Source organism: Jaculus jaculus, chromosome 21, assembly GCF_020740685.1.
Source record: "Jaculus jaculus isolate mJacJac1 chromosome 21, mJacJac1.mat.Y.cur, whole genome shotgun sequence".
Lineage (NCBI taxonomy): Eukaryota > Metazoa > Chordata > Mammalia > Rodentia > Dipodidae > Jaculus > Jaculus jaculus.
Genome location: NC_059122.1, coordinates 5,226,586 through 5,253,365, shown reverse-complemented (window position 1 = coordinate 5,253,365; position 26,780 = coordinate 5,226,586). Strand labels below are relative to the sequence as shown.

Here is a 26,780-nt window from a genome sequence, read left to right as displayed (position 1 = left end):
TTGAACCAGGGTCCATAGGCTTCACAGGCGAGCACTTAACTGCTAAGCCATCTCTCTAGCCCGGGATATTTTTTATAATCATGGAAAATGGAAATTCTCTCTCTCACTCCAAATTCAAGCCATCTCACTAAATCAAATACAAACTCTGCCCTCTTAAAGAAACTTCTGTCTTTACTAAGCCTCTTTAACTTCTTCTACATATGGGTATCAAATTTTTCTCTCCTTTGCTAAAAATTAAAATCACTATACAACTTCTTAGGATTTTTTTCTTTCTTTTCCTTTTCCTCCTTCTTTTCATTATAAGCTACCAAAAAAAAAAAAAAAGTCAACTTCAAATTCAAACCATTGGCTGTTACCCTATTAAGTCCTCACCAATTTAAAACATAACTAAAATCTTAAAAGAACATCTCGCCATATTTCATGTTGTCATATCTAATGTTGCCAACCATGTAATGTCATATGTTCTATGTTTCATGTAGTCTGTCCTTATGTATGACTACACTTATGGTTATTAATTGTTCCAGTGTTTATGGTCATTAAATGTTCTGATGTTCATATATTTTAAGATGATGTTAAATTATTAAAACCATTAAACATTAAAACCATTATTAAATTAATAAATTAAAGTTATTAAAGCAATATATTTAAATTAATCAACCTCTATGTTTTTGACAACATGCTTGTTCATGCTTACTACAATAATAGACATATTTGTATACCAAATTCTAATCTTGTTTCTATAAAAAGAGATATGTTTTGGATCAGAAAGGTTTTTTATAAGGTAAAAGATTGTTGTAAGGTATATTTTAATAACTTAAAAGGATAAAAAATGATATGAAAAGATTATGGGATATAAACTAAAGAAGGTTTGGGTTGCTTTAATCAAATGGGTTAACTTAAAAGTTTTCATTCACCATATTTTTTCTCACCTTAATTGTTCATCTAGTTCAGACTTTACTCTTTATAGTAAATTGATAACTTTATTATATGTCATGTTTCAAATCAAAATTAAATTAAACTATACCTATATTTCCTACTGTTAAACTCTGACTACTGAAAAAATAAATGTTTTACAAAATCAAAAAAAAAATTGAGAAAAAATAAAATAAGATTTAAAAAAAAAAAAGAAAAAGAAATAAATTTTAAAAAGCCGGGCATGCCGGGCGTGGTGGCGCACGCCTTTAATCCCAGCACTCGGGAGGCAGAGGTAGGAGGATCGCCGAGAGTTCAAGGCCACCCTGAGACTACATAGTGAATTCCAGGTCAGCCTGAGCCAGAGTGAGACCCTACCTCAAAAAACCAAAAAATAAAAAAATAAATAAAATAAATAAAAAGCCGGGCATGGTGGTGCATGCCTTTAATCCCCGCACTCAGGAGGCAGATCCTCCTACCTTTGCTTCCTAAGTGCTGGGATTGAAGACTCTAAGAACTACAGTAATTTAAAAAAATATTTATTTTTATTCATTTGGCAGTGAAAAAGAAAGCAAAAGAGAGAGAATGGGTGTGCCAGAGCCTCTAGCCACTGGAGATGAACTCCAGACACACGTACGCCCTCTTATGCATTGGCTAATGTGGGACCTGGGGAATCGAACCTGTGTCCTTTGGCTTTACAAGCAAACGCCTTAACCACTAAGCCATTCCTCCAGCGCAACCACAGTAATTTTTAAGGGAGCATTATTGTGTGATGGATTTTGCCCTTAATTATTATCAGGCAGCTAAACATCTTTTTGAAATTTATCACATTGGGCAAACATGTGTGACTGGGTTTGATGTGTTCAGAACCACATTATTCTACAGCTTTTGTTGGGTTGGGATCCAGGGTTTTGGGGGCAAGCCCTGCCCCACTGATCTATATCCCCAGCCCTATGTAAACGGCTGTGCTTTTTTGGGTGTCTGTACATACAGGTCTGTGTGTGACATAGGGGGTGCGTGGTGTGTGCGTATATACGGACTCTGTGTCACTCCGAGCGCTTGCCTGGAGTCAATCCATTTCTCCTGCACCCTTCTGATTTCGAGCTGAGTCTCTTACTGACACTGGACCTTGCTGGCCCCCTTCTCCAGACCCGCCCCTCCCAGCCAGGGTGATTCTCTGGCTCACTCCCCTTTGCTGCACTGGGCTACACTCAGCTGTTTACACGGAATCTAGACATGGAAACCAGGACAGTTTCAGTGCCCCCAGGCTTACAAAGGAGGCACACTGAACTTCAGAGCCATCCTGGCAGCCCTGCTAAGAGTCACTAGCCTACGGACCCAGGTTCAATTCCCCAGGATCCACATAAGCCAGATGCACAAAGTGACACATGCTTCTGGAGTTTATTTGCACTGGCTGAAGGTCCTGGCATGCCTATTCCCTCTCTATCTCTCTACCTGTCTCTTTCTCTCAGATAAATAAGTATTAAAAAATAAGAATAAAAATAGCCAGGCATCCCAGCACTCGGGAGGCAGAGGTAGGAGGATCGCCGTGACTTTGAGGCCACTTTGAGAATACAGAGTGAATTCTAGGTCAGCCTGGACTACAGTGAGACCCTACTTCAAAAAACCAGACAAACAAACAAAAAAAACCCAGGTATGGTGGCGCACGCCTTTAATCCCAGCACTCGGGAGGCAGAAGTAGAAGGATCACTGTAAGTGTGAGATCACCCTGAGACTACATAGTTAATTCCAGGTCAGCCTGGACCAGAGTGAGATCTTACCTCAAATAAACAAAATAAGTAAATTAAATAAATAAATAAAACTTAAATATAGCTGGACATGGTACGCACATTCTTAATCCCAGCATTCAGGAGGCTGAGGTAGTAGGATCACCAAGTTTGAGGCCAGCCTGAGACTACATAGTGAATTCTAGGTCAGCCTCGGCTACAGCACTACCCTGACTCAAAAAACAAAAACAGAAATAAATCAATCTTGGACTGGAGAGATGGCTTAGTGGCTAAGGCGCTTGCCTGCAATGCCAAAGGAACCCAGTTCGATTCTCCAGGACCCAAGTTAACCAGATGTACAAGGGGGCGCATGCATCTGGAGTTCGATTGGAGTAGCTGGAGGCCCTGGAGCGCCCATTCTCTCTCCCCCCGCCTCTTTCTCTCTCTCTCAAATAAATAAATAAATAAAATATAAAACAATTTTAATAAAACACATCAATCTTAAATGTAAGTAACAAAAATACTTAATATATATAGTTATAATTCCACAAATGATATCTTAACCTATTAGAGGTAGAATGTAGTTCAGATGGTAAAGTGTTTGCCTAGCACAAATAGAAAAGCCCTGGGTTGGGCTGGAGAGATGGCTTAGCGGTTAAGCGCTTGCCTGTGAAGCCTGAGGACCCCGGTTCGAGGCTCGGTTCCCCAGGTCCCACGTTAGCCAGATGCACAAGGGGGCGCACGCGTCTGGAGTTCGTTTGCAGAGGCTGGTAGCCCTGGCGCACCCATTCTCTCTCTCTCCCTCTATCAGTCTTTCTCTCTGTGTCTGTCGCTCTCAAATAAATAAATAAATAAGTAAAAAAGAAAAGCCCTGGGTTTAATCACCAGGACCATATACATGAGGCAAGGTGGCACACACCTGTAATCCCACCACTCACAATGTGGAAGCAAGAGGGCATCGTCAGCTACACACTGAATCGTAGGTCAGCCTGAGACACATGAGACTGCCACAGACAAAAAGGGAAAAATGGGAAAAATGGGCTGGAGGGATGGCTTAGCGGTTAAGGCGCCTGCCTGCGAAGCCTAAGGATCCAGGTTCGATTCTCCAAAACCCACATAAAGCCAGATGCACATGATGGCGCAAACATCTGGAGTTTGCAGTGGCTAGAAGTCCTGACGTGCCCATTATTTCTCCACTCTCTCTAATAAACAAATAAATAATAAAATAAAATAAAAACTAATTCTTTAAAATAAAAAAAGGGAAAAATAAGCCAGACATAGTGGCACACGCCTTTAATCCAGCACTCAGGAGGCTGAGGTAGGGGCATTGCCATGCCTTTGAAGCCAGCCTGAGACTACATAGTGAATTCCAGGTCAGCCTGAGCTAGAGTGAGACCCTACCTCAAAAAAAGGGGGTGATGGTAGAATACAAGTATTAAATTAGCTGTAGTTTCTCATTTTAAAAGTCAAAAATATGGCTGGAGAGAGGGCTTAGCAGTTAGGGCACTTGCCTGCAAAGCCTAAGGAACCAGGTTCCATTCCCCAGGACCCATGTAAGGCAGATGCACAAGGGGGCGCACGCATCCAGAGTTCGTTTACAATGGCTGGAGGCCCTGATGTGCCCATTCTCTCCCTCTTTCTCTATCTGCCTCTCACTCTCCTCAAGTGAATGAGTGATTTTTATTTTTTTAAGTCAAGAACAGGGTCAGGCATGATGGCACATGTCTTGGATCCCAGCACTTGGGAGGCAGAGGTAGAAGGATCGCCATGAGTTTAAGGACACCCTGAGATTACATAGTGAATTCCAGGTCAGCCTGGGCTAGAGTGAGACCCTAGCTCAAAAACAAAAAAATTAGGAAGAGAAATTAGTATTTCTTAATAGTACTGATTCTCCCATTGTTAAAGTGAAAAGGTAGAGTATTTTATATGTGCAGATTTTGTATATTTACATGTGTGTGTGTGTGTGTGTACACATGTGCATGTGGAGGCAGGAGGACCACCGTGAGTGCTGTTTCTCAGGTGCCATCTGTTTATTGAGACAGCGTGTCTCACTGGCCTGTCACTTAATTAGGCTAGACTGACTGGCCAGGAAGTCCCAAGAACCTGTCTGCCTCTGCCTCCAGTGCTGGGATTAGGAATGCAAACTCTGGTGAGTGGCCCATTTTTACAGGGATTGTCGGGATTGAACTCAGGCCTTCTTGTGTGCAAAGAAAGCATGCGTGTACACGCACACACACATACCACACCGAAGACCACAGCAGCGCTTGAAAATCCAAAGCTAGTCAAGCTCATTTCTGTTTCCCTGTCTTTCATTTACCATGAACTGCCATGGTCTGAAGCAGCCGGTCAGCCACCTCCTGAGGAAACACTCCAGGCTCCTGCAGACACAGGGTTCCATCTTGTCTCGCTGAGCAGAACTTCTCCAGGTGAGTGGTCAGGAAACTCAAACAGATATCAAGTAAAGAATAAGGAGATGCCTCCTCCTTGGGGCCCAGGAAGGAACAGGAAGGGAATATAAAAGGGAACACGTTAGTTTCCAGGACAGCACAGGACAAAAACATCACTTATTCAGTGTCTGTGAAAATGATATGTTCTCAGAACTTGGGAAGTGAAGGCAAAAAGGTCAGGAGTTCAAGGCCAGCCTGCCTACATTAGACCTTATCAAACACGCTTCCCCCACACCCCAGAAAAAAGCACACTGAATACTGTAATAAGTAACAAATACCATGTTAGGAAGCAGGAATACCCTACGTGACCCATGTCTCAAAATGAGGAGAACCGAGATAGAGAGATGACTTCGTGGTTACGGCACTTGCCTGAGAGCCTAAGAACCCAGGTTCAATGCCCCAGGGTCCACATAAGCCAGATGCACAAGGTGGCGCATGCATATGGAGTTCGTTTGCAGCAGCTGGAGGCCCTGGGCATCCATTCTCTCTCTCTGTCTCTTCTTGTCTGTCTCTCTCTCTCTCTCTCTCTCGCTCTCGCTCTTAAATAACTAATTTTTTTTTTTTTTAAAAAAAAGAGATAAACACATCTTCCAAGACTCAGGGTCCATTGCGGAAGAGGTGGCAGAAAGAATGTAAGAGCCAAAGGAAGGGCAGGACTCCTTACAACGTGCTCCTCCAGACAAAAATGGCCTGGATATCCATGACCTCACAGTGCCCGACACTACCTACACAAGACCATCATAAGAGGAGGAAAAGATGATGACAACAAAATAAAAGAGAGACTGATTGAGATGGGGAGGGGATATGATGGAGAATGGAGTTTCAAAAGGGAAAACGGGGGGGGGGGGGATTACCATGGGATATTGTTTATAATCATGGAAGTTGTTAATAAAAATAAAATAAAGAGAATCTTTTTTTTTTTTTTTAATGAAGAGAACCACCGGGCGTGGTGGCGCACGCCTTTAATCCCAGCACTCGGGAGGGTTCGCCGAGAGTTCGAGGCCACCCTGAGAATACATAGTGAATTCCAGCTCAGCCTGAGCTAGAGTGAGACCCTACCTCGAAAAAACAAAAATAAATAAGTAAATAAAAATGAAGAGAACCAATGAAATAAGCATTTCTACAAAGTCCTAAGTCCTGTGACGGAAGACATTTTGGGTGGCAGGTCGCATAAGGAGTTCTAGTCAGGAATGGTCTGGAAAGGCCTCAGGTGGATAGTATATTTCCCTAGGTTACTACTCATCACACCCTCTACTCAAAATCTCCAGTGAGCTCCCTCCCATGGGCCTTAACACAAAATGTTATTTGCTTGAATGTACGGGCATGTGCATGTATGTGGGTGCCAGGGACGCTTGCCACTGCAAAATGAACTCCAGCCACTTCTTAGACCTCGCTTTATGTGGGGGCTGGGGCACTGAACCTGGGCTAGGAGGCTTTAAAAGAAAGCACCTTTAATGACTCACCCACCGTCCCAGCCCTAAAATTCTTAAGATTTTTATATCAGAACCCTTCTAAAACCTAACCTTAAAGTTTAGCATCCATGATTTTGTGTATGCTCTATAGTTTGTTGGTTTTGTTTGTTTTTGTTTTTTTTTTTTCAAGGTTGGGTCTCTCTCTAGCCCAGTCTGAGCTGGAATATAGTCTGTACTCTCAGGGTGGCCTCGAATTCATGGCGATCCTCCTACCTCTGCCTCCAGAGTGCTGGGATTAAAGGCGTGCACCACCACGCCCGGCCTCTATAGTTTTTCTTGATTTGTAGTTTAGTTCCATTGTGATCACACACAGTACAAGGAATTATTTCAATTTTCTTGTATTTGTTGAGATTTGCTTTGTGGCCAGGCGTGGTGGCGCACACCTTTAATCCCAGCTCTGAGGAGGCAGGGGTAGGAGGAGCGCCATGAGTTCGAGGCTACCCTGAGACTACAGAGTGAATTCCAGGTCAGCCTGGGCTAGAGTGAGACCCTACCTCAAACCCCTCACCACCACCAAAAAAAAAAAAAAAAAAGAAAAAAGAAAGAATGTGTATTCTGCAGCAATGTTGTCTTCCTTCGTTGCTTTGCACCTTATTTTATGTTTTGCTTTTTGGAGGTAGGGTCTCACTCTAGCCAAGGCTGCCCTGGAATTCACTATGGAGTCTCGGGGTGGCCTCAAACTCAGAGCTGAGTACTGGGGTGAAAAGCATGTGCCACCACACCCAGCTGTATCCACTTAATTTTTTTTTTAAAGTTTATATATTTATCTGCAAGGAGAGAGGGGGAGAGGCAGGAAAGGAGAGGGGTAGAATGGAGGGGTAGAATGAATGTGCCAGGGCCTCCAGACGCTGCAAACAAACTCCACATGCACGCACTGCTTTGGGCATCCTGCTTTACTGGGGAACCGAACCGGGGTCCTTAGGCTGCACAGGCAAGCGCTCAACCACTAAGCCATCACTCCAGCCCCACTGTCTACTTTTTTTACGTGGGCTTTAGGGATCTGCAGTCGGGTCCTCGGGATTGCATGGAAGCGTTTGAGCCACTGAGCCATCTCTCAAGCCCAGAACTCGGCTTTAAGCAGCGGTTTTAGTTCGATGAGAATCATAGGCCTCCCCAGAACTAAGATTATGGGCATGAGTCCCCATGCCTAACTATGAGAGAAATTATTTAGCTTTTTTTTTTTTTAAACATTTTATGATACTTTAGTTTTTGAGGTTACACAACTCTTACAAACACAGTTATTTACACCTCAAGTCCCTTTCACAAAACAAGTGTGCCATTTGGGAAGAATATTATTAAGATCATGATCTAAAATACCTGTCATAGACGGGCATGGTGGCGCACGCCTTTAATCCCAGCACTCGGGAGGCAGAGGTAGGAGGATCGCCGTGAGTTCAAGGCCACCCTGAGACTCCATAGTGAATTCAGGTCAGCCTGGGCTAGAGTGAGAACCTACCTCGAAAAACAAAAATAAATAAATAAATAAATAAAATACCTGTCAAGGTGTTTTGGGGCTGGAGAGATGGCTTAGCGGTTAAGGCGCATGCCTGTGAAGCCTAAGGACCCAGGTTCGATGCCCCAGGACCCACGTAAGGCAGATGCACAGAGGGCACATGCGTCTGGAGTTCGTTTGCAGTGACTACAGGCCCTGGTGTGCCCATTCTCTCTGTGTCTGTCTCTTTTCTCTCTCTCTCTCCCTGCTTGCCAATACATTAATTTTTTTAAAGGTTTTTTTTTTTTTTTTTTTTCTAGGCAGGGTTTCACTCTAGCCCAGGCTGACCTGGAACTAACTCTGTAATTCCAGGCTGGCCTCAAACTCATGGAGATCCTCCCACCTCTGCCATCTGAGTGCTGGGATTAAAAGCGTGCACCACCACACCCAGCTATGCTTAATATATATTGGGGGGGGGGTTGCTTTTTAATTTTTATTATTTATTTGACAGAGAGAGAGAGAGAGAGAGAGAATGTGTGCACCAGGGCCTCCAGCCACTGTAAACAAACTCCAGATATATATATGCCACCTTGTGCATCTGGCTTACATGGGTATTAGGGAATGGAGTCTCAAACCCAGGTCCTTAGGATTAATAGGCAAGCGCTTAGCAACCAAGCCATCTCCCCAACCCTGTTTTTCCAGCCCAGGCGGACCTGGAACTCACTATGTAGTCTCAGGCTGATCTTGAGCTCACAGCGATCCTCCTACCTCAACCTCCTGAATCCTGGAATTAAAGGCATGTGCCACCACATATTAAAGACAGAAAATGGGCACACTGGGGTCTCCAGCCGCTGCAAATAAACTCCACACATATGTACCACTTTGTGCATATGGCATTAAGTGGGTCCAATTGCACAGGTCATACTTCCCACACTTTTTTTTTGTTTTGTTTTTTGCTTTTTTTTCGAGGCAGGGTCTCACTCTAGCCCAGGCTGACCTGGAATTCACTCTGTATTCTCAGGGTAGCCTCGAACTCACGGTGATCCTCCTACCTCTGCCTCCCGAGTGCTGGGATTAAAGGTGTGCGCCACCACGCCCGGCATTTCCCACACTTTTAAACAAGTATTTTTTTTTTTTATTAACCACTTATTCAAACAAGTCAGACTTGCAAAACTAAGCATCTAAGATGACGCTAGATCTGCTGAATTATTTCCCATCCCTTCCTCAATGCCAATCACGGTACAGATAAGCAAGTCAATAAAACCAAGGGCACAGATGGCATCTGAACTATGTGGACTAGGTTTTTTATTTTGCAGTGCTGGAAGCCAGGGTCTTGCCCTGCGACTCAAGGGCTCTACCATTTACTTACATCCCCAGCAGATTTCTTTGAAACAAATCACTAATTACTGTTGAGAAACTCCTAGATGCCAAATTAATAAGCACGTAAAGCAAGTTTTCTGCATGCAACACTATGTGCCAAAGGACAGGGAGGTGAAGTTCTATCTGAAAATGATCAAAGTCCCAATTGGTAAATAAATCCCTTTTCTCTCTTCCTTCCTAAGTAATGTAATAAAGCTATTTTACAAAAACAAGCCTGGCGGAGGGAGTGGGGCCTGGAGAGAGGGTTCAGCGGTTAAGGCGTTTGCCTGCAAAGCCAAAAAGGATCCTGGTTCGATTCCCCAGGACCTGCGTAAGCCAGATGCACAAGGGGGCTCATGCATCTGGAGTTCGTGTAAAAAAAAGTCGGGGGGACTTCTGGTTAAGATGGTGTCAAGCCAGGCGCGGTGACACACACCTTTAATCCCAGCACTCGGGAGGCAGGGGTAGGAGGATCACTGTGAGTTCAAGGCCACCCTGAGACTACATAGTGAATTCCAGGTCAACCTGAGCTAGAGTGAGACCCTACCTTGAGAAACCAAAAAAAAAAAAAAAAAAAAAAGATGGTATCGTAGTACCCATGCCAAAGCAGCCTATGAGAAAAATAGGCAGAAAAACACCCCAATACACTCTCTTGCCAAAACTGAAGGCATGTAAGGAGGGAAGCACTCTCTACCCACACCAAGATCCTTGCAAAGTCAAAAGCCTAAAGGTGGCTGGGCGTGGTGGTGCACGCCTTTAATCCCAGCACTCGGGAGGCAGAGGTGGGAGGATCGCTGTGAGTTCGAAGCCACCCTGAGACTACAGAGTGAATTCCGGGTGAGCCTGGTAGAGGGAGACCCTACCCTCCACAGCCCTTCCCCAACCGTCAGCAATGGCAACCGCTGGAGACCTGGGGAAGCGACACCAGCCACACAGCACCCAGCACAGGCAATCGGAGCAGAGGGCGCCCCGACCCAGCCAGCCGAGCCGAGCCCACAGCGCAGTAAAGAGGGACCCAAGCAGGTACGCAGCCTAGGTGAGACCAAAGTTATCCTACAGAGTAATGGCCTACTTGCCCCTAGGGGGTCGATACCTGCCCCCAAGCCTGGTATATAAGCCTGCGTCGGAAGTGCTAATCACTAATCCACACATTTAATACAGTCCCCACCAAAATTTCAATGGCATTCTTCACAGAGATAGAAATAACCATCCTAAAATTCATTTGGAAGCACAAAAAAAAAACACCTCGAATAGCCAAAACAACTTGGCTGTAGAGATGGTGTTTACCTGTGAAGCCTACCTAAGGACCCCGGTTCAAGGCTCAGTTCCCCAGGACCCACATTAGCCAGATGCACAAGGGGGCGCACGCGTCTGGAGTTCGTTTGCAGTGGCTGGAGGCCCTAGTGCGCCCATTCCCTCTCTCTCTATCTGCCTCAGTCTCTCTCTGTCTGTCGCTCTCAAATAAATAAATAAATAAAATAAGGCTGGTGGTATCACCACGCCTGCTTTTAACCTATATAACAGAGCCATACTAACAAAAACAGCATGGTACAGGCACAAATACAGACACAAATATCAATGGAACAGAATAGAGGACCCCAGGCTGGGCGTGGTGGCGCACACCTTTAACCTAGTACTTGTGAGGCAGAGGTAGGAGTATTACTGTGAGTTCAAGGCCAACATGAGATTACCTAATCAATTCCAGGTCAGCCTGGGCTAGAGTGAGACCCTTCCTCAATAAGTAAATAAATAAAATTAAATAAAAGAATAGAGGACCCAGATATAAATCCAGGCAGCTACAGTCATCTGATTTTAGACAAAAATGCCAAAAATATTCACTGGAGAAAAGACAGCCTCTTTAACAAGTGGTGCTGGGAAAATTGGGTATCAATATGTAGAAGGATGAAAATAGATCCTTATCTCTCCCCATGCACAACAATCATGTTCAAATGGATCAAAGCCCTTAATATGAGACCTGAGACTCTGAAATTACTAGAAGTAGGGGAAACCCTGCAACATACTAGTACAGGCAATGACTTTCTGAATACAACCCTACTGGCTTGGGAAACAAAACCACTAATGAGCCACTGGGACCTCATGAAATTACAAAGCTTTCGTACAGCAAAGGACACTGTGCATAGAGCAAACAGACAACCTACAGAATGGGAGAGAAGACCTTTGCCAGCTATACATCTGACAGAGGACTAATAAGAACTCAAAAACTAAATAATAAGACATGAAACAACCCAGTCAAAAATAGGCTATGGGGCCAGACAGATAGATGGCTTAGCAATTAAGGCACTTGCCTGAGAAGCCTAAGGACTCTCGTTCAACTCTCCAGGTCCCACATAAGCCAGACGCAGCAACACAACATCTGGAGTTTGACTGCAGTAGCTGGAGGCTCTGACAAGCCAATTCTCATGGAACTAAAAAGAGTTCTCAAAAGGAGAAATACAGATGGCATATAAACATCTAAAAACAAAAATGTTCTACATCCTTAGCCATCAGGGAAATGCAAATTATAGCTACTTTGAGATCAAATCTCACTCCTGCTAGAATGGCTATCATCATGAAAAACAAATGACAATAAATGCTGGCGAGAATGCAGAAAAAGAGGAACCCCTCTACACTGTTGGTGGGAATGCAATCTGATCCAGCCATTGTGGTGGACATCAGTGTAAAGATTCCTAAGACAGCTAAAAATAGACCTACCATATGACCCGGCTATAGCACTCCTAGACATGTATCCTAAGAACTCGTCTCACTACCTTAGAGTTACTTGCTCTACCATGTTTATTGCTACTCTATTCACAATAGCTGGGAAATGGAACCAGCCTAGATGCCCCTCAACTGATGAGTGGATAATGAAGATGCGGCACATTGACACAATGGAGTTCTACTCAGCGGTCAAGAAAAATGAGGTTATGAAAATTACAGGAAAATGGATGGATCTGGAAAGGATTATACTAAGTGAGGTAACCCAGGCCCAGAAAGCCAAGTGCATGGTCTCTCTCATAGGTGGACCCTAGCTATGAATGTTTAGACTTGTAAGTGAATTGGAGATAAAATCAAGAGCAGAGGCCGGGAAGCTGCAAAGGGGCTATGAGGGAAGGAGGAGACAGGAGGACTTTAAGGAGATGGTTCTGCACATATGTAAGTAGATGAACAGAGTACTGGGGGTGGAATGGCCTAAGTGAGGTCAGGAAAAGACACTGAATAAAAGAAGGGTGGAGAAGAGTTAATCAAAATTTTTTCTTTTTTCTTTTTGTCTTTTGAGGTAGAGACTCTGGTCCAGGCTGACCTGGAATTCACCATGGAGTCTCAGGGTGGCCTCGAACTCACAGGCGATCCTCCTACCTCTGCCTTCCAAGTGTTGGGATTAAAGGCGTGCGCCACCACGCCTGGCTCAAGAGTTAATCAAAATTTAAGATGTTGCCAGGCGTGGTGGTACACACGCCTTTAATCCCAGCAGTCGGGAGGCAGAGGCAAGAGGATCGCCATGACTTTGAGGCCACCCTGAGAATACATAGTGAATTCCAGGTCAGCCTGGACTAGAGCAAGATCCTGCCTTGAAAAAAAAAAAAATTAAGATGTTATGAATAAGCCATAGGAAACCTACCTTTTTGTATAACATTGCATCCTGAAGCCATAGATTGTAAGTAGAAAACTTTCAGTGCCAGGGATAGGACACCTTTCAGTGAGTTGTTGGCCAGGGAGGTCCCTGATGCCCCCAAAACATTACAGGTCATTGCTAAGGCTCTTGGTTTCCCACCAGAAAAAGATGGTAAGACCCTACTGCTGAAGACTCCACATGCTTAGGCTGCAAGATCAGTGAGAAATTAAGCTGGAGATGAGCTGAAAACCTCCTCCCTGTAGAACAGCTGGCGCAAAGCTGGAAAAAGCTACACTGCATGCAGCCCCATGAGAGAGAGAGAAAGGTCATCAGTGGAGATAAACAGCAGTGGACACTGCAAGTCTTAAGTTTGGCCAGCCAGACCAAGTGACGCAAAGGGTGCAACAGTGGCATGTCTGTTACTGGGGAAACCAACCACTCTCTAATGGGACTGGAGGCCCACTCCATGGGAGGGAATACAAGCCTGGTACTTAAAATCTAGACAAAAGCCTATGATGAGGGAGGTCACGAGCCCTATGGATGGAACACCTGCTGCTGTCTGGCTGAATGCATATATGGTGCTCACCAAACAGCCCTGTAAACACTTCTCTTCACATTCGTACCCATGTATTAGTGCTACTCTCACTTCTGGTTAGAGAAGCCTCTCTTTTCAGATGGTGGTGACCTCTGGGATGACTCGAAAGGCACCATGGTGCTGAGAAGATATGACAGGAGCACTCAGCACTGAAACGTCTCTATCACACTTTCCAAGGCTCAGAATCCACTGCAGAATAGGTGGCAGAGAGAATGTGACAGCCACAGGAGGGAGGACTGCTCACAATGTAGTCCTCCAGACACAAAGTGGCCCAGATATCCATGAAGTCACCCTCTCCCAGTGCCTCGTACTACCTACACAGGTCCATTATAAGAGGAAGGAAAAGATGATGACATCAAAATAAAAGAGAGAGTAATGGAGAGGGGGAGAGAGTTGATACAGGGTGGATTTGTGAAGGGGAAACTGGGGGAAGGGCGGGAATTACCATGGTTTATTGTCTATCATTACGAAGTTGTCAATAAAAACTTTTTGAAAAAATAAAAAAAGAGCGCTCACTTAGGCAGCATATATACAAAAAAATTGGAAATGATACAGAGATTAGCATGGCCCCTGTGCAAGGATGACTTGCAAATATGTTTAGTGTTCCGTATTTTTAGGGTGAAGGGGACAGACCCTGAGGACACTCAACACCCACCAAAGCAGAGATCCAGAGGCTCCTAAGAGCTCATCACTGAAGGAGACTGAAAACTCACCCTCCACGGCTCAGGGGATTTTGCAGAAGAAGGGGTGGAAAGATTTTAAGAGCCACAGGTTGAGACATCATGCCCAAAGGCATTCCGTCCCCCACAAAATAACTGACTGCTATTCCTACAATGCATAAACCACAACTCCATGGGGAACACCTGCAACCCCACTGAGGAGGGCAGAATGGGGGCAGGGACGAGGGAAAAGAGTATCAACACATGAAGTATCCATACAAAACATCTTGTTAATAATAATAATAATAAACATTTAAAAAAAAAGAAAATCGAAGGCTGGGCATGGTAGTACACGCCTTTAATCCCAGCACTCAGGAGGCAGAGGTAGGAGAATCACCATGAGTTCAAAGCCACCCTGAGACTACAGAGTGAATTCCAGGTCAGCTTGAGCTAGAGTGAGACCCTACCTCAAAAAAACAAACAAAAAGTCAGTATCTCTTAACATGGAGCTAACTGAAAAAAAAAAAAAAAAATTAAGTAACTAATCCACTAGATATAGTGGAAATTGATTTTTTACTATCAGACTTTAAAGTTTTTATTTATTTTTTCTGTACCGGTAGCTCAACAAATTATACACGAGAGGTTTGCAATTATTTATACAAGGTATATTGCTTTGCATTTCATCCTAAAATCACTTGGCGTTCTCCCCAATTCTTCCTCTAAACCAGAACATTTGCCCTCCATCAAAGTACTAGTGGGTTGGCAAGCAAAAGTACTTGAGCTGGGCTGCAGAGATGGCTTAGTGGTTAAGTGCTTGCCTGTGAAGCCTAAGGACCCCGGTTCGAGGCTCGGTTCCCCAGGTCCCATGTTAGCCAGATGCACAAGGGGGCACACGCGTCTGGAGTTCATTTGCAGTGGCTGGAGGCCATGATGCACCCATTCTCTCTCTGCGTCTTCCTCTCTCTCAAATAAATAAATATTTTTAAAAAAGAAAGACTTGAGGTCAATGATGGGGTCACTCTCAATTGCACCCATTCTCTCTTTATCTTTCTTTTTTTTTTTTGGTTTTTTGATTTTTCCGAGGTAGGGTCTCACTCTAGCCCAGGCTGACCTAGAATTCACTATGGAGTCTCAGGGTGGCCTCGAACTCATGGCGATCCTCCTACCTCTGCCTCCCGAGTGCTGGGATTAAAGGCGTGTGCCACCATGCCCGGCTTCTCTTTATCTTTTTGTCTGTCTGCCCCTCTCCCTCTCTCTCTCTCTCTCTCTCTCTCTCTCTCTCTCTCACACACACACACACACACACACGCACATATGTATAGTACACGCATTCTCTAATTAACTAATTTTTTTTTTAAAAAGAGTATAAGGGCCAAAACTGGGTGTGTTGGCACACACCTTTAATCCCAATATTCCGGACGCAGAGGTTTGCTGTGAATTTGAGGCTAGACCGAGACTACAGAGCTCCAGGTCAGCCTGGGACAGAGTAAAACTCTACCTTGAAAAATAAATAAATTTTTTCAAAAGGCGGGCTGGAGAGATGACCTAGTGGTTAAGGCACTTGCCTGCGAAGCCTAAGGACGGATATTTGATTCTCCAGATTCCATGTTAAGGCAGCCACACAGAGGTGAGGCAAGCGCAAGGTCGCACCTGCCCACTAGATGGCGCTAGCGTCTGGAGTTCAGCTGCAGTGGCTGAGGCCCTGGTGTACCAATTCTCTTAGCCTCTCTCGTGTCTCTAAAATAAAAATAAATAAATAAATAAAAAGAGATTCATCTAGAATCATCATCCTGAATGTGCTGCAGGGGAGCCCACAGTGATCCTGCTAGCCATGGGGCCAGTGCTGGGCCCTGCTGCTTCGGACAGCACAACCTTCTTACCGGATGTGGCCTGAGCTGTGCCCAGGTCCCTCTGTTCTCGACCCTCAATGGACCCCTTCGGAGGTCATCCCACTACTGTGGGTCAGCTTCTGTAGCCCTGGGTCAGGACTGGAATGGACAAAGCTATGACCCATGAGCAGAGCATCCTGGATGAGCATGTGCCAGGTGCAGCAGAGGAGCCCCCAGCCCTGCCCTGGAGACACACACAGATGCATCACAGAACAAGCCCAGGCAGCAGCTTCAGATCCAACCTCTGATGCAGTCCCTAGGCCAGCTATCAGCTCACCGGTGTTAGGCCGTGGAAGTCCGTCACCTCCACTTTCTGAAACAAGGCCTTTCTAACTAGCCCAGGCTGGCCTAGACTTCTCTTCTCAGTGACCCACTTGCCTTAACTGGTCGATGGCTAAGATTACAGGGTGCTGACTGGGGTAATCAGACATTCTCACATGGGCGAGGAAATAACATCCATTGGGAGTTCCTTACTTCATTTTGTCCAAAATAGGATATTTACTCAAAGTTCTTTTGACCCAAATATGTTGTCACCTATCTCCTATTTTGTGGCTTACTCTCTTGCTGGGCCAAAAGTAAGTAAATAAATAAATAATAACACATTTGTTGAGGGGGTGGGGAAGGAGTACAGGAACGGGCATGGTAGGTAGCACATGTCAGCAATCCTAGAAATCCGAGGCAGAGGGATCAGAAGTTCAAGGTCATCCTTGTGTATATAGGGAAGTGAAAGCCAGAATACGTAACAGCTTATTTCTCAAAAGAAAAGAGGGAGGGAGGGAGGAAAGGATAAACTGAGAGCCTGTTAAGTGTGGTTCTGCATGCCTGTAATCACAATGCAGGTAGGAGAAATCAGAAATTCAAGGTCATCCTCAGCTACACAAAGAAGTTTGAGTAGAGTCTGGACTACATGAGGCCCTGCCAAAAAAAAAAAAGAAGAAGAAGAAGAAGAAAAGCTGAGAGAGAGAAGGGAATTTTCTCATAATGAAAACACACACACACACACACACACACACACACATATATATATATATTTCCCCCCCCCTTTGGTTTTTTGAGGTAGGGTCTTGCTCTAGCCCAGGCTGACCTGGAATTCACTATGGAGTCTTAGGGTGGCCTTGAACTCAAAGCGGTCCTCCTACCTCTGCCTCTCAAGTGCTGGGATTAAAGATGTGCACCACCATACCCGGCCCAAAATATCATTTGTATTTAATTTTTTTTTTTTATTTTATTTCAGAGAGAAAGAACTGCAATCAAGTTCCAGAAGCTTGCACCACCTAGTGGGTATGTGCGACCTTACGCTTGCCTCACCTTTCTGTGTCTGGCTTACATGGGATTTGGAGAGTCGAACATGGGTCGTTAGGCTTCACAGGCAAGCGCCTTAACCACTGAGCCATCTCACCAGCCCCAAACATCACTTTTATAATGGAAACAATATTTCTTTGAAACAGGGTTCCATGTAATCTAGCCTGGACTCAAACTTACTATGTGGCTGAGGATGACCTTAAAACCCCTGATGTTCCAGCCGGGTGTGGTAGCGCACGCCTTTAATCCCAGCACTCAGGAGGCAGAGGTAGGAGGATCGCCGAGAGTCCACCCTGAGACTCCATAGTGAATTCCAGGTCAGCCTGGACCAGAGTCAGACCCTACCTCGAAAAAACAAAAAAAACAAACAAACAAAAAAAACACCTGATATTCTTACATCTACCTTCCAAGTGCAGGGAGTACAGGCAGGCACCACTCCACCCAGTTTTATGCAGTGCAGTTTTATGCATCTATTTTTTGTTTTGTTTTGTTTTGGTTTTTAGTTTTTTCAAGGTAGTGTCTCGCTCTAGCCAAGGCTAACCTGGAATTCACTCTGTGGTCTCAGGGTGGCCTCGAACTCCTAACTCTGCCTCCCAAGTGCTGGGATTAAAGGTGATGTGCCACAACGGCCGGCATGCTTCCAGTTTTATGCAGGCCATTAAACACAGAACTTCATTTATGCTAGGTAAGCACTCTATCCATGGAGCTCTATCCCTAGCCCACTTTGCTTTCTTAAAAAAAAAATATGCATATATTTTTAAATTTATTTGAGAGAGAGAGAGAGAGAGAGAGGCGTGTCAGGGACTCTAGCCATTGCAAATGAAGTCCAGATGCATGCACCCCTTGTGCATGTGGTTTATGTGGGTCCTGGGGAATTGAACCTAGGTCCTTTGGCTTTGCAGGCAAGCGCCTTAACCGCTAAACCATCTCTTCAGCCCCCATTTTGTTTGAGACAGGATCTTGCTATATAATATATATATATATATATATATATCATATATAATATATATATATATATATATATATATCACCCTGGATGGCTTGGAACACACTAAGCAGACAAGGCTGGTGCTAAGTGCCAGGGCTACAAGTGCATGCCATGACAATGGGCCAGGTAAAAATACTCTTAACTTCTTGAATGTTTTTTTTTTTTTACAGAGTGAATTCCAGGTCAGTCTAAGCTAGAGTGAGACCCTACCTTGAAAAACTAAAAAAAAAAAAGAAAGAAAGAAAAGGAGAACTAGAGGGATGGCTTAGCAGTTAAGGCATCAGCCTTGCAAAACCCAAAGAACCCAGGTTCGATTCCCCAGGACCCATGTAAGCCAGATGCACAAGGTGACGCATGCATCTGGAGTTCATTTGCAGTGTCTGGAAGCCCTGGTGCACCCATTCTCTCTCTCTCTTTCTCTCTGCCTCTTTCCCTCTCTCAAATAAATAAATCAAAATAAAAATGTACTAGAGATAGGTATGACCAATCCTCTATTTTAAATATGTTATTTACTTACTTATTTGAGACAAAAAAAGAGACAGAGAGAGGAGGAAAGAGCGAATATGGATGTGCCAGGGCCTCCAGCCACTGCAAACAAACTCCAGATGCATGTGCCCCCTTGTACATCTGGCTTACATGGGTCCTGGGGAGTTGAACCTGGGTCCTTTGGTTTTGCAGGCAAACGACTTAATTACTAAGCTATCTCTCCAGTCCCGCAATTTTCTATTTTAAAGATGGAACCTCTCCAAAGCCACCGCAATTTCATTCCATAATGCCGCAACATCTTCCTCAGCACATCTGAAGTATACTAAAACACTTCACATTTAAAATTACTGTTCCCGGGCTGGAGAGATGGCTTAGCAGTTAAGTGCTTGCCTGTGAAGCCTAAGGACCCTGGTTTGAGGCTCGGTTCCCCAGGTCCCACGTTAGCCAGATGCACAAGGGGGCACATGTATCTGGAGTTCGTTTGCAGAGGCTGGAAGCCCTGGCGCGCCCATTCTCTCTCTCTCCCTCTATCTGTCTTTCTCTCTGTGTCTGTCGCTCTCAAATAGATAAATAAAAAATTTTAAAAATAAATAAATAAATAAAATAAAATTACTGTTCCCGCTGGGCATGGTGGCACACGCCTTTAATCCCAGCACTCGGGAGGCAGAGGTAGGAGGATCGCCGAGAGCTCGAGGCCACCCTGAGACTACAAAGTGAATTCCAGATCAGCCTGAGCTAGAGTGAGACCTGACCAAACAAAACAATACTAATAAATAAAATAAAATTAAGTGTTTATACATGATGATATTAAAAGGCAGCTGAGCATAGTGGCTTTAATCCCAGCACTAGGGAGACAGAGGTAGGAGGACACTCTGAGTTCCAGGCCAGCCTGAGACTCAGCCTGGGCTAAAGTGGGACCTTACCTGGGGGTGGGGGGGAGAGATAATAAAAGACAGAGACCACATATATCTACTACGTTACCTCCAATGCCAACGCTGTGAACAGCACTCCCTAAAACACTGTTAGGTATATGAAAAGGCAGAGCTGTATCTTAGACCTTGAGCATACTTTCTCGTTCATTCTCTCTCTCTGTTCGGGTTTGGCTTTTTTTTATTTTTTTTGTATTCATTAATTTAATTAACTTATTTATTTGAGAGAATAAGACAGAATGGGCTCACCAGGGCCCCTAGTCACTGCAAATGAACTCCAGACACATGCGCCACCATGCGTGTCTGGCTTACGTGGGTCCTGGGGAATTGAACCTTGGTCCTTACATTTCTCAGGCAAGCACCTTAACCACTAAGCCATCACTCCAGTACAGTTGTTGTTTTGTTTGTTTCTTTTATTACATGGGTTCTTATAAGAAGTGCAAACTTTTAGTCCAGCTCCAAATCAAACTCTAGGTGCAAGATGTCCAGCAAGCCCTCCAGGTAGTTCTGACCAACAGTAACTTTGAGAACCCCTGACTTACATATCTCAACTATTCAAAACACAAAATACCACTTGAAAAATATAAGATACAAAGCTTTATGAAATTCATTTAACTATGCATCAAATGCGGACTAAACATACTGTGCAATAAAAAAAAAAGTAGGCTTGGGACATGGCTTAGTGGTTAAGGTGTTTGCCTGAGAAGCCTAAGGACACAGGTTCGATTCCCCAAGACCCACAAGGAGGCACATACATCTGGAGTTGGTATGCAGTGGCTAGAGGCCCTGGCATCCCATTCTCTCTCTGCCTCTTCCTCTGTCGCTCTCTCTCTCAAATAAATAAATAAATAAATAAGATATAATATTTAAAAAAGAAAGAAAAGTAAAATAGCTGGGGGTGGTGGCACACACTTTAAATCCTAGCACTCAGGAAGCAGAAGTAGGAGAGGGAGAACCAGGTCAACCTGGGCTAGAGACCCTAATTCAAAAAAGAAAAAAGTCTCTACAAATAATGTCCAGCTCTTAAGCAAATATTTTTCCCTCTCTTCCCTTCTCCCATATACACACTCTTTTGTTATGAGTACATGTTTCAGCAAGTAAAGAAAAGTCAAGTTAGTTGGGTATAAAATCTAAACACACTAGTGCCTAATATATCTACTGTAATCTGAATGTCTGTGTTCGCCTCAAATTCACATGTTGAATTCCTAGCTCACCAGGTGGTGTTAGGAGGCAAGGCAGGGCCTTTAGAAGGTGATTAAATAACCTAGGCAGACCTTTCAAGAATGGGAGGCGTGGCCTTGCATAGGCCGCTCCAGGAAGCTGTCTTCCCCTTCCACCACGCAAGGATACAAGAAGAAAGTGACATTCTATGAGTCAGGGGACAAGCCCTCACTAGAAACTAGGCACGGTGGTACACACCAGCACTTGGGAAGCTGAGGAGGATTGTCTGGTGACTACCAGCCCAGCCAGAGCTACATAGCAAGACTGTCTTAAAAAAAAAAAAAAAAAAAAAAAAAGGCTGGAGAGATGGCTTAGCAGCTAAGCACTTGTCTGTGAAGCCTAAGGACCGTGGTTCAAACTCGATTCCCAAGGACCCACATTAGCCAGATGCACAAGGGGGCGCCCATGTCTGGCGTGCGTTTGCAATGGTTGGAGGCCCTGTTGCCCCCATTCTCTCTCTCTCTATCTGCCTCTTTCTCTCTCTGTCAAACAAAAAAGATCATAAAAAAAAAAACAAGGGCTGAAGAGATGGCTTAGTGGTTCAGGCACTTGCCTGCAAAGCCAAAGGTCCCAGGTTCAATTCCCCAGGACCCATGTAAGCCAGATACACACAGTGGCCCATGTGTCTGGAGTTTCTTTGCAGTGGCTGGAAGCCCTGATGTACCCATTCCCTTATCTGCCTCTTTGTTCTCTCCTTCTCTCAAATAAATAAATAAAAATAAAATATTTGAGCCAGGTGTGGTGGTGTGAGCCTTTAATCCCAGCACTCGAGCCTTTAATCCCAGCACTCGGGAGGCAGAGGTAGGAGGATTGCTGAGTTCAAAGCCACCCTGAGACTACAAAGTGAATTCCAGGTCAACCTGGACTAGAGTAAGACTCTAACTCAAAAAAATAAAAAATAAAATATTTTTAAAATATATTCATCCCTAGTGCAAGGACCTTACACTTCCAGAATCCTAGCAGTCTGGAATCTTCAGTAAGACCGCTCTTTATTCTGAAAAGGACATCATCTCACTATATTCCTTTTTGCATCAAAATTAAGATACTTAGGGCTGGAGAGATGGCTTAGCAGTAAGACACTTGCCTTTGAAGCCTAAGGAACCAGGTTCAATTCCCTAGGTCCCAACTAAGCCAGATGCACATGCATCTGGATTTTGTTTGCAGTGGCTAGAGGCCCACATGTGCCCATTCTTTCCTTCTCTCTCCCTCTCTCTGTAATAAATAAATAAAGATAGATTTTTTTTTTTTTAAAGTTAAGATGAAGCCAGGTGTGGTGGCGCACACCTTTCATCCCAGCATTCGGGAGGCAGAGGTAGGAGGATCGCCGTGAGTTCAAGGCCACCCTGAGACTCCATAGTGAATTCCAGGTCAGCCTGGGCTAGAGTGAGCCCCTACGTCGAAAAAGCAAAATAAATAAATAAATATAAAAAATAAAAAAATTAAGATGCTGAAACTCACTCTTCCAGAGTAGTCTACAAGTTGCCTAAATTTCAGTTTAGGATGACGCTTATTTGTTAAGGTGGGAAATGAAACCATAAAGTCTCAAAGTAACTACTTGATCTGGACACTGGGCACAGACATAAGTAAAGAACAGTTGCTTCTAGAAACTCACATTCCTGGGGGGGGGGGACAGATCAGCACACACTGGCCCGTGTGATAAATGAAAAAGTGTCCAACACGGGAGAATGTCAACCTCTGAGTGCAGGAGTCACAGAGTCAGGGGACGTTGACAGATTCAATGATGTGACAGCAAACTCTTTCCTGAAAATCCGTGGACGGAAGTCAGAGCTTAGAATGCAATCATCAGGACTTAGTTTTGACTAGAAAGCCTGACTTTCCAGATATCAACATTTTACCTTACTGGGTATGATAGAACAATGTTTTCAATAACTCTACTGCAAATTACATGTAACCTAATTACTGGAAGAAAAAAAAAAAAGCAGCCATAGTTGCAGCCTATTTAGAAGCAGGGAGAAAATTTGCAAATAGACATCGTTCCCCCTCTGCGCTCCCCCTCCCCCCAAAGAAAGGAGAGAAAGGGCAAAAAACCAAATGAACCCTTTGGAGGGAAGCTGTTCAGAACATTGTCAGTGAGGCCTGGCTGCCAAGCTGATTTTCAGTCCTTAAATGCCCTTAAGTCTCTCTCTGCCTCCCAGCAAAAAACAAATCATTCGTTTCTGAGTATTCACAGTCAAACCTGCAAATTAAATCTGTGTGTGTGTGTGTGTGTGTGTGTGTGCGCGCGCGCGCTTTAATTTCCCAAACCGTTAAAATGTACTCAAAATTTTAAAAAAATTTTAAAAAAAGATTTAATTCCAAAACATTGTTAGGTATCTGCCACCGTTACCTCATAAGGTCACTATATATAGTGTGTGTGTGGGTATGTATGTAATATATATGTGTGTGTATACACATACAAAAACACTATATATATGTATGTATGTACGTAAGTATAACGTGTGTGTGGTCCACATATACAAACTATATGTATGTATAGCGTGTGTGTGTGTGTGTGTGTGTGTGTGTGTGTGTGTATGCATGCATGCATGCTGGCCCACCACTCTGCAAGCAAGCAAGCACCTTTGACCGCTCAGCCATCTGCCCAAGCACTCCGTAATATCTCCCCCCCCCAAATCACTCAGGTTTTGCAATGACATTAGGCAGCCGAAAGACTTCCACACCTCCAATCTCCTTCCTCCTCCCCTCGCCCTCCAAACCAAGAAGAACAGGGAACAGGAAAGAAAGCCTAGGGGATCTCCCCCCAACAGCAATCGCCTTCACATTGACCCTGCTCAGACCCTCCTCTTCCCGTACCCCCTCCCCGTTTCCCCACAACCCCAGCAGCTCCCAGAAGGAAATGGGGGAGGAGGGGAGGGACAGCGACGGTGGGGGGGGGGACATCACGACCAGAGGTGGAGGAGATGGGAGGGATGGTGGTGGCAGTGGTGGTGGTGGGCGAAGGGGAAGGGGATGCTGGAGATCGAGATGCTGAATGGGGTGCAAAAGAGAGAGATGGGGAGAAAGAAAAGGGAGGTTAAGACAAGCGAGTGTGGAGGGGGGGGTCGCAGAGAGAATGTCACGGGAGAGCTGACAAAAGGATTGTCACCAGGGACAGGGGAAAGGGGAGACGGTGAGACTCGAACCAGCCCGGGGATGGGAGCTTCCCCCGGGGAAGGAGGAGGAGCTGGGCATCCGAAGGGAACAGGAGAAGGCTAAGCCCCCCTACTCCCACCCCCACCCCGACACGCGGCTCTGGCAGGCCTCGCTCGCTCACCATGGCTGCTCCGGCCTGGTCCTCGGGTTTGCAGCCTCGGTCTGGAGTGAGGGCGGCGGGCCGGGCCTGAGCCCGCTCGCCCAGGCTCAGCCGGCCTCCGAGGCTCCAGCAAGGCTCCGTGGAGCAGCGGCTCCGCAGGCCTCAAAAGCTCCTTCTCGCACCCTCCCCTCCCACCCCCTTCCCCCCCCCAAGCCGGGAGGAGCGCAGCGCCCGAGCCGCAGCCGCAGCGGGACCCCAGAGCGTAGGCTCCGCCCACTCCTCCCCGATAGCCACGCCCCCTCCGGGCAAAAGCCACGCCTACTCCGTAGCGCTGGCCACGCCCCCTTCGCTGCCGTCTTCGCCGGCGCGGCCCAACCACCCAGCGTGACCTCCGACTGCTCGCTGGCCGCCCCCACCCAGGCGGGGTCCTTAAAGGGGCAGCGCCCGGCTCACATCCGCCTAGATCCTTTAACCAGAGGAGCTTTCGGCCTTACGTCACTCCGAAACGGACTGGTCATGCGCAGATCGTTCCGTCCCGCCCTGTCACTCACCGTCGTTTGACAGACAGGGAGAGGAGGAGAGCTAGACAGAATGGGCGCTCCTGGGCCTGCAGCCGCTGCAAATGAACTGCAGATGCATGCGCCTCCTTGTGCATCTGGCTTATGTGGGTCCTGGGGAATCGAACTTGGGTCCCGCGAAGCCATCTAGCATACCATCGTTCTTTTTAGAGTTTTTGATTTTTTTTTTTTTTTTTGGTTTTTCGAGGTAGGGTCTCCCTCTAGCCCAGGCTGACCTGGAATTCACTATGGAGTCGCAGGGTGGCCTGGAACTCTCGGTGATCCACCCACCTCTGCCTCCCGAGTGCTGGGATTAAAGGCTTGCGCCACCAAACCCTGGCCATTTTTAGGGTTTTAGTCATTCAGGTCCTCATTGTCATAGATCTGGCGGTGATGTCAGTGTGCTCTCTCTGGCTTCTCCCTTCTAGAGAGATCGCCTTTGTTTCAGCCTCTGGCTCTCATATGTTTTGCTGTTTGTAAATTTCGTTTTTTTCTTTTTTTTCTCCTAACCCAAGTTGACCTGGAATTTACTATGAAGTCTCAGGGTGGCCTTGAACCTCTACCTCCGCCTCCTGAGTGCTAGGATTAAAGGCGTGCACCACCACACAATTTGTAAACATTTTTTTCATTGTTAACTTAAGTTTTATTTATTTTTTTTAATTTTTTTTATTTACTTATTTGAGAGTGAGAGAGAGAGAGACAGAGAGAGAGAATGGGCGCGCCAGGGCTTCCAGCCACTGCAAACGAACTACAGATGCATGCGCCCCCTGGTGCATCTGGCTAACGTGGGTCCTGGGGAATCGAGCCTCGAACCGGGGTCCTTAGGCTTCACAGGCAAGTGCTTAACGGCTAAGCCATCTCTCCAGCCCTTAAGTTGTATTTTTAAAGATTTGTTTTTATTTATTTATGAGAGAGAGAGAATAGGCGCGCCAGGGCCTCTACACACGGCAAACAAACTCCAGACACATGTGCCACCTCTGCATCTGGCTTGCTAGGGTCCTGGAGATGGAACACAGGGCATTGGAAAAGCTAGGCTACTGCTCGGCCACTGTGCCACAGCCCTTTAATCTCAGCTTTATTTTTTAATTGCTTTTTTTTGGGGGGGGGTTGAGGTAGGGGTCTCACTCTAGCCCAGGCTGACCTGGAATTCACTATGGAGTCTCAGAGTGCCCTCAAACTCACAGCAGTCCTCCTACCTCGGCCTCCCGAGTGCTGGAATCGAAGGTGTGCACCACCACACCCGGCTTAATTGTTTTTATTTACCAGAGAAAGAGAATGGGTGCACCAGGGTCTCTAGCCGCTGCAAACAGACTGTAGATGCATGCGTCACCTTGTGCATTTGGCTTACATGGGTCCTGTGTAATCAAACCTGGATCTTTAGGCTTCCTAGGCGAGTGCCTTAATGGCTGAGCTATCTATCCAGCTCTAATCTCAGTTTCTAATCTCAGATCATTCCATGTATTTTTACTTACTTATTTATTTATTTGGGTTTTTCAAGATAGGGTATTGCCCAGGCTGACCTGGAATTCACTAAATTTATTTACTTACTTCTTTTTGTTTGTTTTCTAAGCCAGCCGTGGTGGCACATGCCTTTCTTTTTTATTTTTTTTATTTTTTATTTATTTTTTTTTGAGGTAGGGTTTCACTCTAGTCCAGGCTGACTTGAAATTCACTAGGTAGTCTCAGGGTAGCCTCAAACTCACAGCGATCCTCCTACCTCTGCCTCCAGAGGGCTGGGATTAAAGGCGTGAGTCACCATGCCCAGCAGCATCCTACCTTATTAGTTTACTCCCTTCAATATTTGGTACCAGCTCTTCAACTCCCCCAGGACCTAAAAGCAACTGCACTGCATTTCACTGTTCTCATACTGACTTTCTATCCTAACTTCTGAAGGACTCAGGAACCAGAGGGATGCCATGACAGGCTTCAGAGTCACCAG

The 26,780-nt window shown here is 45.4% G+C and overlaps 1 protein-coding gene and 1 pseudogene across 1 annotated transcript in view; one reads left to right on the top strand and one right to left on the bottom strand.

Annotated features, from left to right (window-relative positions):
- LOC101614664 (protein zyg-11 homolog B) overlaps nt 1–24,449 on the bottom strand; it is a 53,148-nt gene extending 28,699 nt beyond the window's left edge. The window contains exons 1-2 of the mRNA XM_045139236.1: nt 24,306–24,449; nt 4,957–5,122 (exon numbers count right to left, since the gene is read on the bottom strand). Coding sequence (XP_044995171.1) covers nt 4,957–5,122; nt 24,306–24,308 — 169 coding nt within the window. The 5' untranslated portion in view covers nt 24,309–24,449. The remainder of the gene's footprint in view (nt 1–4,956; nt 5,123–24,305) is intronic.
- On the top strand, nt 14,074–14,172 carry LOC123456405 (annotated as a pseudogene).
- Nucleotides 24,450–26,780: the final 2,331 nt, after the last annotated feature.